This window comes from Chiroxiphia lanceolata, chromosome 3 (genome assembly GCF_009829145.1).
Source record: "Chiroxiphia lanceolata isolate bChiLan1 chromosome 3, bChiLan1.pri, whole genome shotgun sequence".
Taxonomy (NCBI): domain Eukaryota; kingdom Metazoa; phylum Chordata; class Aves; order Passeriformes; family Pipridae; genus Chiroxiphia; species Chiroxiphia lanceolata.
Window position 1 is genome coordinate 87,686,648 of NC_045639.1, and position 14,106 is coordinate 87,700,753.

A 14,106-nucleotide genomic window follows, 5' to 3' on the forward strand; every position below is an offset into this window, starting at 1 on the left:
AGTATTTATCATAAATGTACTCATCTAACCAATGAACTGGACTTATTAGGAATGCTACTGTTAGTTACAAGGTAAAATAATTAAAAGTGAAACTGCAATAGATTTATCCATAGCAATAATACACAGTAAAATGAAGATACCATTGCTTATCATTGTTAGCAATGCAAATATTGGTGGAGTTAACTACAAGCTGACCCAAAATACAATACTAGAAAACCTAACTGTAAAAAATCGTTATTCAAAGTATAAATATAGTTTCATAAACTTTAAGAAGGTGATGATGGACTTGTGGAATATTTTTCTCCAACATGCAATGAATCTAGGTTTGCTGCTGCAGTACTCCAAATCATTGTCATAAACTGAAAAACAGTTTCCGATGCCACCACTGTCATAATTCTTTCTTCTCACGATAACAAACAGAATTTGAATGTAAATGCAAGTAGATAATAATACTACATTTACCTTTTTATATTTTCCACTTTTAAACCATTTTTTTTACTTTGAAATTCTGTTATACTAATCTAGAAAATACACCTGTGCACATGTTATTTGGATGTAAGAACAATGGCAGATTCCTAACATAGTCAAAATGGCAAAATAACATTGACCTCAGTAAGGGATATATTGCTGTAAGATATATTTTATAGCAGTTAACACAAATGAATAACATACCCTCCCATAGTCATTAAATTTGACAGCTAGACAAAAATAATCAGTTCCTTCAATACATACACTTCATAAAGCACTTTTCCTAATTGCAACAACTTTACGTGTGTAACAATATTGTGGAACCTCTGGTCAGATTTATGTTATTCTCATTTTTATTAACTTAATACTGTTGTACTTGTGTTTTATTATGTTTAGTTTGTTTAGTTGCATTCCATCAGGATAATGCAACAGCAGTTTTTGAGATTAATGGAATCTGTTAGACACACTGTTACGCTGATATAAAAGTTCACAGCACAATCAAATGCATTTTTGGTGAATATCTGTAATTTAAAATTGGTGATAAAATTTTAATATGCTTTAAAATAACCCAATTGTTGCTTACCCCGCTCTGTGTTTGAGTTTTTTATCTAGGATTCCATCTCTGGAAACAAGTTTATTAAATACCAAAATGCCAATCACCATGTTGACCTGTCAAACAGAAAACAAATAGTTGATCTTTCTGTACCTGAAAGAAAATATTGTATCCTGTTACTTCAGAATAAGAATCTTACAGGCCTGAAAAATGCCTCCTCTTTTCCTTCAGAAATTGTGTAGCACTGTCCGTGACCACACCAAAACAGGTCATATTCTCAAAAGGGTAACAAATATGCACCCTGCAACAGGCTTGTTTTTGAATCTTGAATTATATGTGGTATGAAGCTATATTTATGTACATGTCTGTTGGCCAAAGCTTGAGTAATATAGCTTTAATATTTTGTCAGTTTTAATTGAAACAATATATCCTATTGCAGGAAAACCATTGAAAATTTGAGCTGTGTGCACAGGGAAGAGCTAGTCAGAACATATGATGACTGTAACCATGTTAGTTTTTAAACATTTGTGTCCCATGTGGGTGTTCCCACTTATGCAGAACCAGCCTGTGGTTTTCCATTTGTCCCTTGTCTATGTCTATGTCAACAGTCTATGTCATTCACCAAAATGCCAGTTTTGAGCCTTATTTGACTGCAGTTTACTATTTTTGTGGACCAGATGAATTCCTGGGGTAAGTCTGCTTAGCTCCATTAAAGTAAATGGTGTTATGATCACATACATGGGTTGAAGAACTAACCTAAAAAAATTTAAAGTGTTTCAGCAGTCAGACTTTGGCACTTAATGGACATACTAATGGCATTTAATGGACAACTTAATGACTGTTATTATCCATTTGCATTATTGAAATGAACTCTATGAACCTGTTTCTACATGGCCCTGCAAAGAGGTAATACCAATTTCTGAATCTACTAAATCAATGTTCCTTTTTTTATTTATTAGAAAAGGATAATCCTTTTTCCCTTTCAAACAGGTTTTTCAATACCTGTGCCAAAATACCTAATTGTTACTGGTCTGTCCTGCCAACTCTTCTTCAGCTTTATTTTCAGCATTAACATTTTTCAGCTGATGTTATATAATTCTTTGGCTTCATACACTTAGGCTTAAGTGGCTGCATGGAACAGCTCCTTCCACAGCTACTAAGCAAATGGTAGGGCAAACTGCTACTGTGAACTTCAAACATCTCTGAACAAAGACTTGCCAATTACACAGAGAACATACAGTTAGTTCCATGTGAAAATTATGACTGGCTTTTTGTAAACATCCTTGGCTCCTCTACCATGACTGTGAGTTGTACAAAAGGATCCTGGCTTGGCTCCAGGCAATGATGAGACAAACTCTATGGGAGTAGTAAACATCCATTTCAGGAAAATTTATGTAGCTAAATAGCTATATCTTTGATGACTAGTAAGACCGATTCCCTTTTACAAGGGAAAATCGGAAATAACTGGTGCTGATAGAACTATCATAGTATAAAATTGATGGAGTGGAAAGAGGAATTAGATTCAAAATCTTTAAGGGAAAAATGCTAAACAAATTATTGTGAAAAATCCATACAGACTGCAGAGCAGATGACTGATAGCCGATGGCACAGGTAGGATGCAATTTATCTTACCCTGAAGTAGACAGTTGAAATACTTCTGATGGTTTGAGCTCTAAAAGTGTGTATTTTTCTCCACTGACAATGAAATATAGCTAGGATAACTAGCTTAGATGCAGAAATCTACATTGCAGATGTCTACAATCGGGTAAAAGTGAGTCCTACACCTAAATGCATTTCCAGATATGTGGAAGATTAATACATAAACAAGAAATTTTTCCCAACTATGACTTTTTTCTTTGCCTTCTAAAGCAGTAGCCATGGAGAACTTGCTGGCTGGTTCCACTCCTTCTGTTGCTTTTGCTGGCACAGCAATGCACTGCCAAGCAGCACTCTATCAAGAATGTCACAGACTTTCACAAGGAAGTGACAATTGCGTGGATGTCGCTGATAATAACTCAGTGATGTCTGTAAAAAGTTTTCTGTGCCACTAATCAGTACATTATTCTTTCACAACTTAATGTATAAACACGGAAAATTAATTGGTATAAAGTGATATAATTAAATGAATCATGCATTCAAAATACTGAAGGTATGTTAAACAATACTAATCTCAGTATTTACAGTAAAATGCAATGCTACTGTATAGCTAAGCTTTTATAATTGAAATAGCACTTTGCATCATTTCATATGAAAATACTGGAAATTATATTAATGTTTACCAAGACAACAGCAGCTGCAGGTCCAACGAAAGCATAAAGTAGCCCTCCTTCCAGAGACAGCCAACAGCTGCAAAGAACATCAGAGAACAACTAACACAAATTAAAAATAAGTATAACACATTGTCAAAAAAACAATCATTACTACAGCATGAGATTTTTTTGACATATGAGATTCATATGTACACACGAAAAAGAAATGCTTTGTTGATATGATGATGTAGAGAGCTGACAGGCATTTCCATTACCAATTGTTAATGTTTCAAAATCTTTAATATCAATTATATACAAATTGAAATGTCTAAAACGCATTAAGAGCACAATAGAAAATAAATTTGCAAGTATTTCTTGAACCTCCTTTAACCACGTATGATGAGTTAAGTGAACAGGCCTTGCCAAGCAGGTGTCTACAAACATTTCCAGCTTACCACGTCTGATAGTTCTATACCTAAAGCAATGAAGGGTCAAGTACCTGTAATGTAGAACTTCGGAAAAAAAAAAGGTTTCTACATATCCTGCCATTCAATAATTACTATTAGAACTACATCTTCAAGACAATATTCCCGTTAGAGAAAAATCATATATGATCTAACTGTATTCTTTGGAATATTTCACAAACAATTTAAATGTATGTTTTAAAGCATCTGAAAACTGTATTTTCTGGAGAACCTACTAATCTCACAGAGTTTGTCATACCGCACCAGAGCGTTCACTGAAAACCATCAGATTTCCAAGCACAGAGCACTTATAGGATCAGATTCTAAATATTTTATATACCATGATGTAAAGCTTTTCATATCTGCAAAATATCAGGAGCTTCACACACTGAAGTAAATGCAGCTGTGCTATTTTCCCAGTGATTACACATTCAAAGAATGTGCATGTTTATTTGAATGCATGATCACACCTACATATAAGAAAACTCAAGTATATGCATTCAAATATTTTACTTGGATCTGACATCCAGAAACATTCACGTCACAATCATGCATATCTTCTTTATTTTACAGTAGTGGTTTTGTACTTTTGAAAACTAAGTAAATTAAATGCCAGCACATCATAATATTAATGGTCTGTTAGGGCTGGTATTCGCACTACAAAGAATAAAATTGTTTTTCACTGCAATGAAGCCATGTGAAAACTGTCACATGAACCCAAATGCACCAGTGTGCTAAATTCTGGAACAATAAATGGATGCAAATAGTTCCTATCTGCCAGGGTGTTAAAAACTTAATACGCTTCAAGCTATTATACATCCTACCTCAAAAATCAACTACAACAGTAATGTCCAATTTATTTTCGTAATGTCAAAAAAATGCTTTCAAAATTTCCTGTAATTTTTCTTGCTATTTTTTCCAAAGGTAGCAAAAATAGTTATTAGTCTTACAGTAACAGTTGGGAAAAGCTATTAAGCTTTTGGACACACATCTTTTTCAGATAACCTGAAATATTTAAAAACTTGTCTCTGTGATTTTTTTAATTATTTTTAGGAAATCCCTTTAGCTTCTCTATCTATATCACTATAAGTGTCTGTATGAAGTTCACATTTAGTTTTAAATGTACAGAAATACAACTGTCTAATAATGCAGGATGCAGAGACTGACGATCACAGAATTGGTTCCAGTGTGAACAATTCTGACATATACTGTACAAAATTGAGATCTGCTTCAAAGATCCTTGGACCTTCTCCCTTTCCATGAATCTCTTCATGTGTGGGACTATGAGACTAGAATAAATTCCTCAATTTTCACTTTTAATGTTCTCCATTTGAAACCTTCATTTTCAAAATCAGCATCTTATAGATCAGGAATAGTTTGCAGCAGAATACATTTCTGATGGCAGTACGTGTGTAATTGATTGCAGTCAAACAGGCAAAATATAGTGTAAGCAGTTTAAAAAGTTACACAAGTTCTTTAGTTATGGGAGAAGGGGCAGGACGGGTGCTCTGCTTTTATACCACCCAATAGTTGTCATGGGACAAAATTCTTTGCTGCCTTCTGGAGTGGGAAGCACATCAGCTGGTGATGGAGGAGAAATTGCCTTCACTGTTTTCTTCATGTAATTCTGATGTCAAATGCCAATAAAATATATTTGCAAATAAGATGGAAAACTGCGTTATGGTTCTGTTTGTCCCTTGCATAAATCCATTTGTTCTTTTCTTCCACAGTACTGTGTCAGCTAAATTTGAAGTCTGGGAGAGGAGCTGTTACATGTACAGAGACCTGCTCTTTTTTACTTTACAGGTTACCCTTAATTAATGATTTGTTGCTTTGTCTGAATATTTCAGTATACCCCTTTTAAAAATGCATTCAGCCCAGGAAGGAAGCAGGAAGCAATGGTAACTAAAGCAAGTGCTCACATATGAATGATTTCGGTAGAAAATCCTGCAAGGGACAAAGCTACATCCCCGGTGGGGTCTGGACATTGTTCTTTGGTGATTTGTAATTCTCACAGCCTATATGGTTCTCCAGTCCTGATTCAAGGACTAAATAATAAAAAAGCCAGCAAGATGAGTACATTAGTTAGAAAAAATGTCAGAGGAGTAGGTCCTCAATGTAACACCCAAAAGAGAAATAAGACCATTGTTTCACTTGCCACCTCTAAGCGCAAGTTAAGCACTTCCATTACATAAGATGCATGTTGTCATCATTTAAAACAAAAAAAGTTCAGTGTTTAGAGCCAGTATTCCAGAGGAGATTTGGTTTTGAATCCTTTCTCATCCAGTCCTGGAGTGAGGGCTTGAAGCCTCCCCCGCCATGTGCCAAGATGGTGAGACACATAGGAAAGGGAGGGGGAATCCTGATCTCACTCAATGATGATGCTAAGAAGAATAATTAAATATTCACTGAAGCGAAGTCTTGACCTAACTCATCCACATCTCTGATGAATGCCCTCATTAACAGACTACAGAGTCATATTTCCTCTCTTTCTGTCCAGATGCATATTCAATTTCTTAGGCAACGTGAGGAGAGCTCCAAATAGGCCAAGCAAAGGAAATGTACTCTCATATACATAATGGTGTTTGGAGCTCTCCACTGGCAGGAGGAAGGCTCAGCCCCAACTCCTTCTTCATCAGAAGACCAAAGGGCAGACTACTGTGAAGTGAATTTTCCAAGGTGCTAAATACACACTTGAACAAGCCAGGTGGCTAAACAGGAAATGTATTGGTTGAATGTAAATGAAGTACACAGATTTCCTCCTGGCTGTCTCTCAAGTAAAGCCCAGTCCAGGAAATCAGCTGGATCAGGCTCTCCAGGAGAGAGGGGCTGGATGGGAGAACTGTTTTTAGATGTCTGCAGGGCTTTGGCTCCAAACAGTTCATGAGTATTAAAGTCAAGGTACGCACTCGTGCACAAAAACCCAGGTGCCAAAGAGACTCTTGCCAGTACAGTTTCAGACATGTTTAAAGGCTGGCAGAGGCTAGCCATAACATTTAACATTCTCTTTTGTAAATCTATTAAATGTTAGGTGTCTAAGTGAACCTAATCCTCCATGTTTCTTAAAAGCTTGCTATTTCAAAACTTCACAAGAAGTCCAGGATGTCTGGTGCTTTGCTGAGCTCAGTCCAAGACTGGCATACTGTTTTCTCTTTGTTCTTTTGTAGATCACTCAGTCACTCTTAGGCCAGTTCCGAGTGTGAATGGATAGCTGTAGAGCCTTTAGTGTATGCCAGGCAGTTCCTGATGGGTATGACAATCTTGATAATTAAAAACATATTTTATCATTTCAGATTGACTTACTAGTGGGCTGTTCCATATCCTTTTGTCTTGGTAAAGCCTATTGATATTGCAACCACTAATGCTGGCAATCCTGAAAAAAAACCAAAACAGTAATAATCATCAGATGCTGAGTAAAATATCGCTGTTTTGCCTGGACAAAAAATGACAGGGCAAGCTAATGCAAAATGGCCAATTTTATATGGAATGAATTATTTAATGAAGCACAGTGCTATTGCAGAATTTGTATTTCTGAAGCACTGACAGGGAGGAGGACACTGTTTTCTGCCCATGGTGTACCACTTTGATGTACTTAAATTACTGGTACATTTGTCAGGTCTTAAAGAGAACTAGAAGGAGACTTCATCAATATTCAGAGAAGTTTTTGTCTTGTTTTATTTTGATTTCTTGATATTACAGTACTTTGCTGAAAATCTTCTAAAATTTTGTTAAAACATATTTATAAAAGAATGCTACAATATACACCAGCAGAGCTTGAGCTTGAGATAAAGTGGAAAGGCTCCTTACCTAGTTTTCTTTTTAGTAACATGCTGTCTGCTTTCAGGTTAAATGAAGGAAATGATTATATTCCTGACACTGTTGCTGCATTAAATTTTTCATTCCAACAATTTTTAGGAATAATTTTACTGCCTTACCCCATCCAAGGCACAGGAAACGTTTCCTTATGAGCCGTGTTCTAATTTTTCCAGTAACAGCCATGTATGACTGCCACGCTTCTGTCAAAACCCAACAGAATGAAGCTAAGAAGAAGAAGTGTAAAAATGCGGTGGTTGTGGTGCAGATGCCCTGCAGGGAGCAAAGAGAAGCTCATGCTGAATACTTAGGGACACTCATTCCTCTTTTCAATTCAAAGAATTGTCATATTCTATCATCTTGACCTTAATCCTTAGCATCAACTCTCCCTTTATGATGTGGTAGCCACAAAGAGACAGAGAAAGAGAGATGTTGATGGGGATTAAGCAGAAGAGGATTTGACTTGTTTTCCCAAACACTGAATGTTCCAAGCAGGGACAAAGAACACAAAATAAATCATGCTAGTAGAATTTTCTCTGCACATTTACTTTGACCAGGGATCATCAAAAAGCCATTCTGGTAAGCCAGTTATAAGTTACTGATTATAAAATCTCACTGAGCTGAACAAAGAAAATATGGGGATACAAATGTTCCTAATTGCCAGTTATATTTTCTTTCCTCCATGCAGAAAGAGCCTGACTATAAATCTGAATTTTATGTAATAGACTTTTTGATTTTCTGATTTTTTTTATTTCAATCTTATAGAACATTAACCCATTGGAATACACCACCTTAGATCTTTTTAGGCTGGTTTAAGTATCATAACCTTAACAATTATCCTGGATATTGTTTTTATGGGTATCAGTCATTTGTCATCTGGAAAGTATTTTGAGCATGTGCAATCAGCTTTCTTTTGTGACTGTAGCCCTTAATTAAACTTGACATTGTAGCTTACATAAATGAGCTTCTTGGCATAAATGATGATCTGCCCTCCACTGTGTTACTTAAAATGCCAGTAGCAGGCTATAAAATGCAGTCTGGATTGTGCCCCAAAACCAAACCCAAACCCGTAATGTTGAAAATATCGTCAGCACAATCTATCACAATTTAAACCATCAAAATTATGTCAAGATTAAAAAAATCAAAACAGTTCACATCCCCAACATTAATGATGCAAATTTATAGTTGAGAAACGTAGATATTACTTTATGATTATTTCTTTATACATCATACACATCTAATAGCTACCTTATGCTTAGCCTTTTATTAAGGCTACTCAGTTCGTTTTTACTAAAATCCCACTTGAGCAAACTATTTAGGGAGAAAATATCCACCTTCCTAGTTATATACATTGCTGGATATATTGTTGGATAAAGGCTGGTAGGAAGGATATGACATATATGACACCCATATATCACAGCATGCATGTTTTTTAGTTCATTTTCTATTCTTAATTACTTTAAAATAAATTTTGTTTTGAATTTTCTGTGGTATTAATTTTCCCAGTTTCTTATCTGAAATCAATTGTTATGGTTCACTTCAATAGTTATCTCAAATACATAGCTGATACCACCTGATACTAGCATTAGCTGATATCAACCTCTTTCAAAAATTTATGAACATTAAGTCAGAACTTAATGATTGCCTGCTGAAATTTACAGATGTGGCAAACACCTTGCCTTCTAATCCTGGGTCAAATTGTCTATTTAAATCTAGGGAAAGGGGTTCTATATAATTAAATGCAAGAGAATTATCGTTAATATTAAAAAATGCAAGCAATGTAAACTGGAAAAAACCAGCAGATCCTGAAAATGCACTAATCATTCCACCCTAGGTTTTCCCACTAATTCTTATGTTCAGATGTCCCTAAGGTATATGGATTCATAAAATCTATCCAGTTAAAGCCTGACTAGCAGTATTTCCTGTATACAAACAAAAATCTCATTTATTTAAAATTAAAGCTTTGCAGTGAAACACACAAGAAATATAACAGAAAATGCAGAAATTGCCTTCCTTTAACTAGCTGGTTCGTATGTTACGAATTCCTACTATGTAATTTTAATTTGCTTTCCTATCAATGTTCTTGCGAAAGTTAGCATGTGCTGTTGGAGAAGAATTTGACAACAAAATTACTTTCGAGGAATACTAAAGAATCTTTTAGGAAGGAATTGCATAGGTAAAACATAGTATTACTCTGAAAAAAATATACTATTTCTCTTATAAATAATGCAAATACAAACATCCTGATCTTTTTGGTGAAAACATTGCTAACTCTTATGGTTGACTTGAGCAGAGATTGCAGGATTTAATCCATAATTTATCTCCTGTATTGAAGGAAAGACAGATGATGATAATCTAAGACAAATGTGGACATGGCTATTGTTGAAGAAAGAACTGTGATGAAAATGTTAATGATCATGTTGAGCACAAAATGAGAAGACAGAAGCAAGTTTTATGAAAAGTGGTCTGTGCTCTAGCTGGAATATATGACTGCTGATTAAATCTAACTCTCCTGAGTAGAAGACAGGGGTCTTTAATGAACAACAATGGTTCACTGTATTACTGATATGACAGCATATTTGCATCATACGCCATCAGAAACATGCAAATCAGCCTCAAAACATCACCTAACAACCACTGTGGGATCCTGATGACAGATCTGTGTGCTGACAGTGCTTGCAGTGAACTCAGTCTCCCTCCTTCTCCAGCCAGAGAAGCAGTCCTGGCAAACAAAACCTGGCCCTTCCCAAGCATAGCCATGGGTTCAGCATGGTTATCCAATACCACACTGGAAATCTGGCTTTTACGTACCTCTTTATTCTTCCTCTTCGATAAATAAATAAGCAAACAACACTGTTCAGTCTGGGAAAGTGCTGTATCTGGGAAGCCAATTTCCAAATAGGAACAAAACTTCTTTTTCACCAAACGTTGTTATTAAATGGGGCATTGAGTATGTCTAATTTTAGTGAGTATTTATTAACATTTTTTTCATTCTCACCAAACCATGGACTACTTCCAGTTGCTCCCTCCTCTCCTCTTCTTCCTTACCAAGGACCAGTACCTCCCCTCACCTTCCTGCACATGCAGCAGCATCATTCATGGGCCTTGTGGCCCATCACTCACAGAGAACTACAGTATGTCAGCATATGGGCACCAGGATATAGTGGTACACATCTTCCCCACTGCTTTACGAGATGTTTCTTATTTGCTTCTAGTTCTAGTTTATTAAAACTCACTGAATTAATTACATGTGCTGAGCACCTGTCAACTTGCAACAAGATGAATTTTAACAGCCTAATTTATTATTTCTTCAAGACTGAAATTAAGTCAACTTCTACTCTAACCTCCTCTTCCTCCCATTGCTCTTGCTCTCAGCTCCCCATATTTAATTATAATTACAAGTGGGGGAAGGGAGTTCTTTTCAGTCCTCAGAATGCCTAGTTTCATGAACTTTAATTGAGTCTCAGGTGTTTAGCTACCTGGAATATCTAAGTAAGACCATTCATCCCTTTTTAATAAACAATATACTATTGAAAGCAAGAACACACACCAGGTATCAAATTATTTCCTTCTCTTATACTTGTAAGACACCCACTTCAAATGAGTGTACTGAACACAGCTGGGAAACGTAAAAACCAGTAGAAATTCAAAGCTACTTATTCTAGTAATTAATATTTTTAATGTAAGAATGATGAATAAGAGAATACATCAATTTTTATGACCTACAAAAGTAGGTCATAAATGTAACATTAAAATAAGAATTTATCAAAAATTTTTGAGTATCTGGCTGTTGTGGTTTGGGGTTTTTTTTAATAGAATAGTGAGATTTTTTAATACTAGAGTGTTTTTCTGTTTTTTATTAGCAGTGTGAATAAATGTTCCACAGAAAGACAAAGAGGGCTAAGTAAGGACACCTGATTTGTCTTGCCCTGAAACAGGTTCTTTTTTCTTCAAAAAACTTGTTGCCTGTCTCTGGGTTGTGATAAACAGTATAAGAATGGATGCTATTGAAAAATAAACATGAAATTTGAAATCTGCATTGGTGATAGCAAAATGAACAGGACTAAAATCCACTCAGCTGGATTATCTAAGGAAGTAAAAGTGAGAAGTAGTAGAAAATCATTTAAATAATAAAATTTCTTGGAAATCGAAAAAATCTTGCCCTTGACTTATCTTTGAGGAGATAGGCCTAAAGAGATAAATTAAATGGGTGCTAATTTTATTCTTATGATGTTGTGACCATGCACTGAGTTCACAATGAACACTTAAAGACCACAATAAAGAATAAATGAAATAAAGGACAAACAAAGCGAATGCAAAGGGCATAGTAAAGAACAGAAAAGTAATTCTATGACAAAATTGGTATATTTTATTGGTTTTTTGTGACTCTCAAATCCTGAACTATGAAACAGTTTATCTTTTCCTTCTCTAAATCAAAAATATACATTCATAAAAGAAAATGTTGCTTATTATTCTTAATTTTATTTTTTGTTATTTCTTATTTTTAAACTGATTTGCTTGAGGAACAGAAGACTGTCAGAATACAGGGATAAAATATATTGGTCAGATAATATTGAAGGCTAGATTAAATAGTTATTTATGGAGTAAACTGTCATGATAAAATAGATGGAATTTAGAGACTGTGGGACAAAGAAGCAAGAACTGTCTTCTCAGGAGTGTTTTTCTGGAAGGAGGACATATTTTCAATCAGAAAAATATGGCAAGGGAGACTGTCTCTTTAGTTGCAAACATAGTTGAAACTGTTAAGATTTTAAACGCCTGAAAAATCATAGCTGTAGTCTTTCAAGTTTCTCTTCCAGGATCATTAATATTACTGGCATCATAAAGCTCTGAATGTATCATTTAAAAAACCCAATGTCCTTTTATTTCGACAGGCTCACCTGCTGCTAAAGCCCCTTGTTCAAGCAGAGAACGTAGGAAATCTGATACTCATATTGAAAATAGCAATATAGTAGAAATAATTGTACTAAAATAATGTTATTTGCATTTTCAACCAACAGCTATGAAACTGTTTAATGAACTCTCAGAAAAACTTCAGGATGTTATAAAAATCTTTTCCAGTGTCCTTAGCAGTTGAAGGCTCAAGCTGAAGGCTTCATTACATTGTGTTCTGATGTCCGACATGATAGTCCAAAATAATTAGCATTTGACTTCATGAGCATTTGTGTGATGAGCTATGCACAGTTAATTATTATACTGCAGGATTCTCTGTGTGGTACAAGACAATGCGAATGGTAGCTTTTATTTGGATTTTAAAAGCAAACTACTTTTTTTAGCACAACAGCAGTAGGTTTTGAGTAGTTAGGTGATTTCCCTCACAAAGATAATGAGTGACAAGTAAGGACACTCAATTTTTTGTACTTCTACTCAATCATTTTTTTGCCCACAACAAGCAAGATGCCTTTCTAGCTTCTGATAAATAGCACATAAGCTGGCTGTAAATGACCCAGATGTTTCTGCAGTTTCTTTGGTTTAGTTTACAACTATATTTTCACAAAGGACATCTTTATCATCAACAGCACTGCAAACCCAATTTTTTTCAGCATCAAGTTTAAATGTTATTTTTCGTTTTGGTTTTGTTTGGGGTTTTTTTTTACTCATGTGCAAGTTATCACAACAGTTGATAAATTTTGGGACCATTTCACACGCCCAGTCTCAGGGTGCAGTAAAATTTTTTCAATTATTTTGATTCAAGGCGCTTTTTTCCTATTTAAGGTTCATTTTTCTTCTCTTCTGGAGTCTGTGTTTTTATCTGACATTATAAAAGCAGTGATCCTAGTGCAATACTGTAAGTGTGTCTGAAAGCAAACTGACACTTCAAAATTGTAAGTTTTCCCTGCATTTGTGCTTTCCATATACACTTTAAATATGTCTTCTTATTTCACCTAAAGTTTCTCTAGATACTTTACTGACAAATTCAGTTCCTGCTCCTCTTTTACCAACATTGACCTCAAAGGAATTTCTGGAAATCATCTCTCTGTGAGTAAAGCACTCACAATCTTTTTTGATGCTTACTTGTGAGGATTAGTAAGAATGTCTCCCATTTTTTCCCAGGTGAAGAGTCCAGCCATAGAAATGCTGTTCATATCTGATCCACTAAAAGTATACAGACCCTTCTTTTTAGCTTCTGCCCTTTCCAGTTACTTTTCTTCAGAGTTCTCCCTTGATAGCTGTCACTTCTATCAGCCATATCAATAACCTCTGCATTTAAATCTGATACCATATAGTAGTGCTTTGGCATCCCTCAGTTATGCCTGTAGAGAACTGTTGCTTTTCATTCAAATTAATTCCTCTGCTAGTCATTATTCTTCTCCAGACCTTATAATGTACATAGTACAAAATCATTCTATCAACTAGATGTGAAAGAATAGGCTGCTGTCTTTTAGGATGGAAAAGAATTCCTTAAAGGAGCTTGTTGCTGTTCAAACCTTCCTTTTCCTGTCATATGGCAGAATGCCCATGCTAGTAACAGTAAAGGTATCTTTTACTCATTGGCATGTGCACAAATTATTAGTGAACTCCTTGGCACAGCTTTGAC

At 35.3% G+C, this 14,106-nt stretch overlaps 1 protein-coding gene across 1 annotated transcript in view; it reads right to left on the reverse strand.

Annotated features, from left to right (window-relative positions):
* ADGRB3 (adhesion G protein-coupled receptor B3) overlaps positions 1-14,106 on the reverse strand; it is a 464,549-nt gene that overhangs the window by 37,116 nt on the left and 413,327 nt on the right. The window contains 4 exon segments of the mRNA XM_032681525.1: positions 1,052-1,137; positions 3,301-3,367; positions 7,038-7,107; positions 7,670-7,820. Coding sequence (XP_032537416.1) covers positions 1,052-1,137; positions 3,301-3,367; positions 7,038-7,107; positions 7,670-7,820 — 374 coding nt within the window.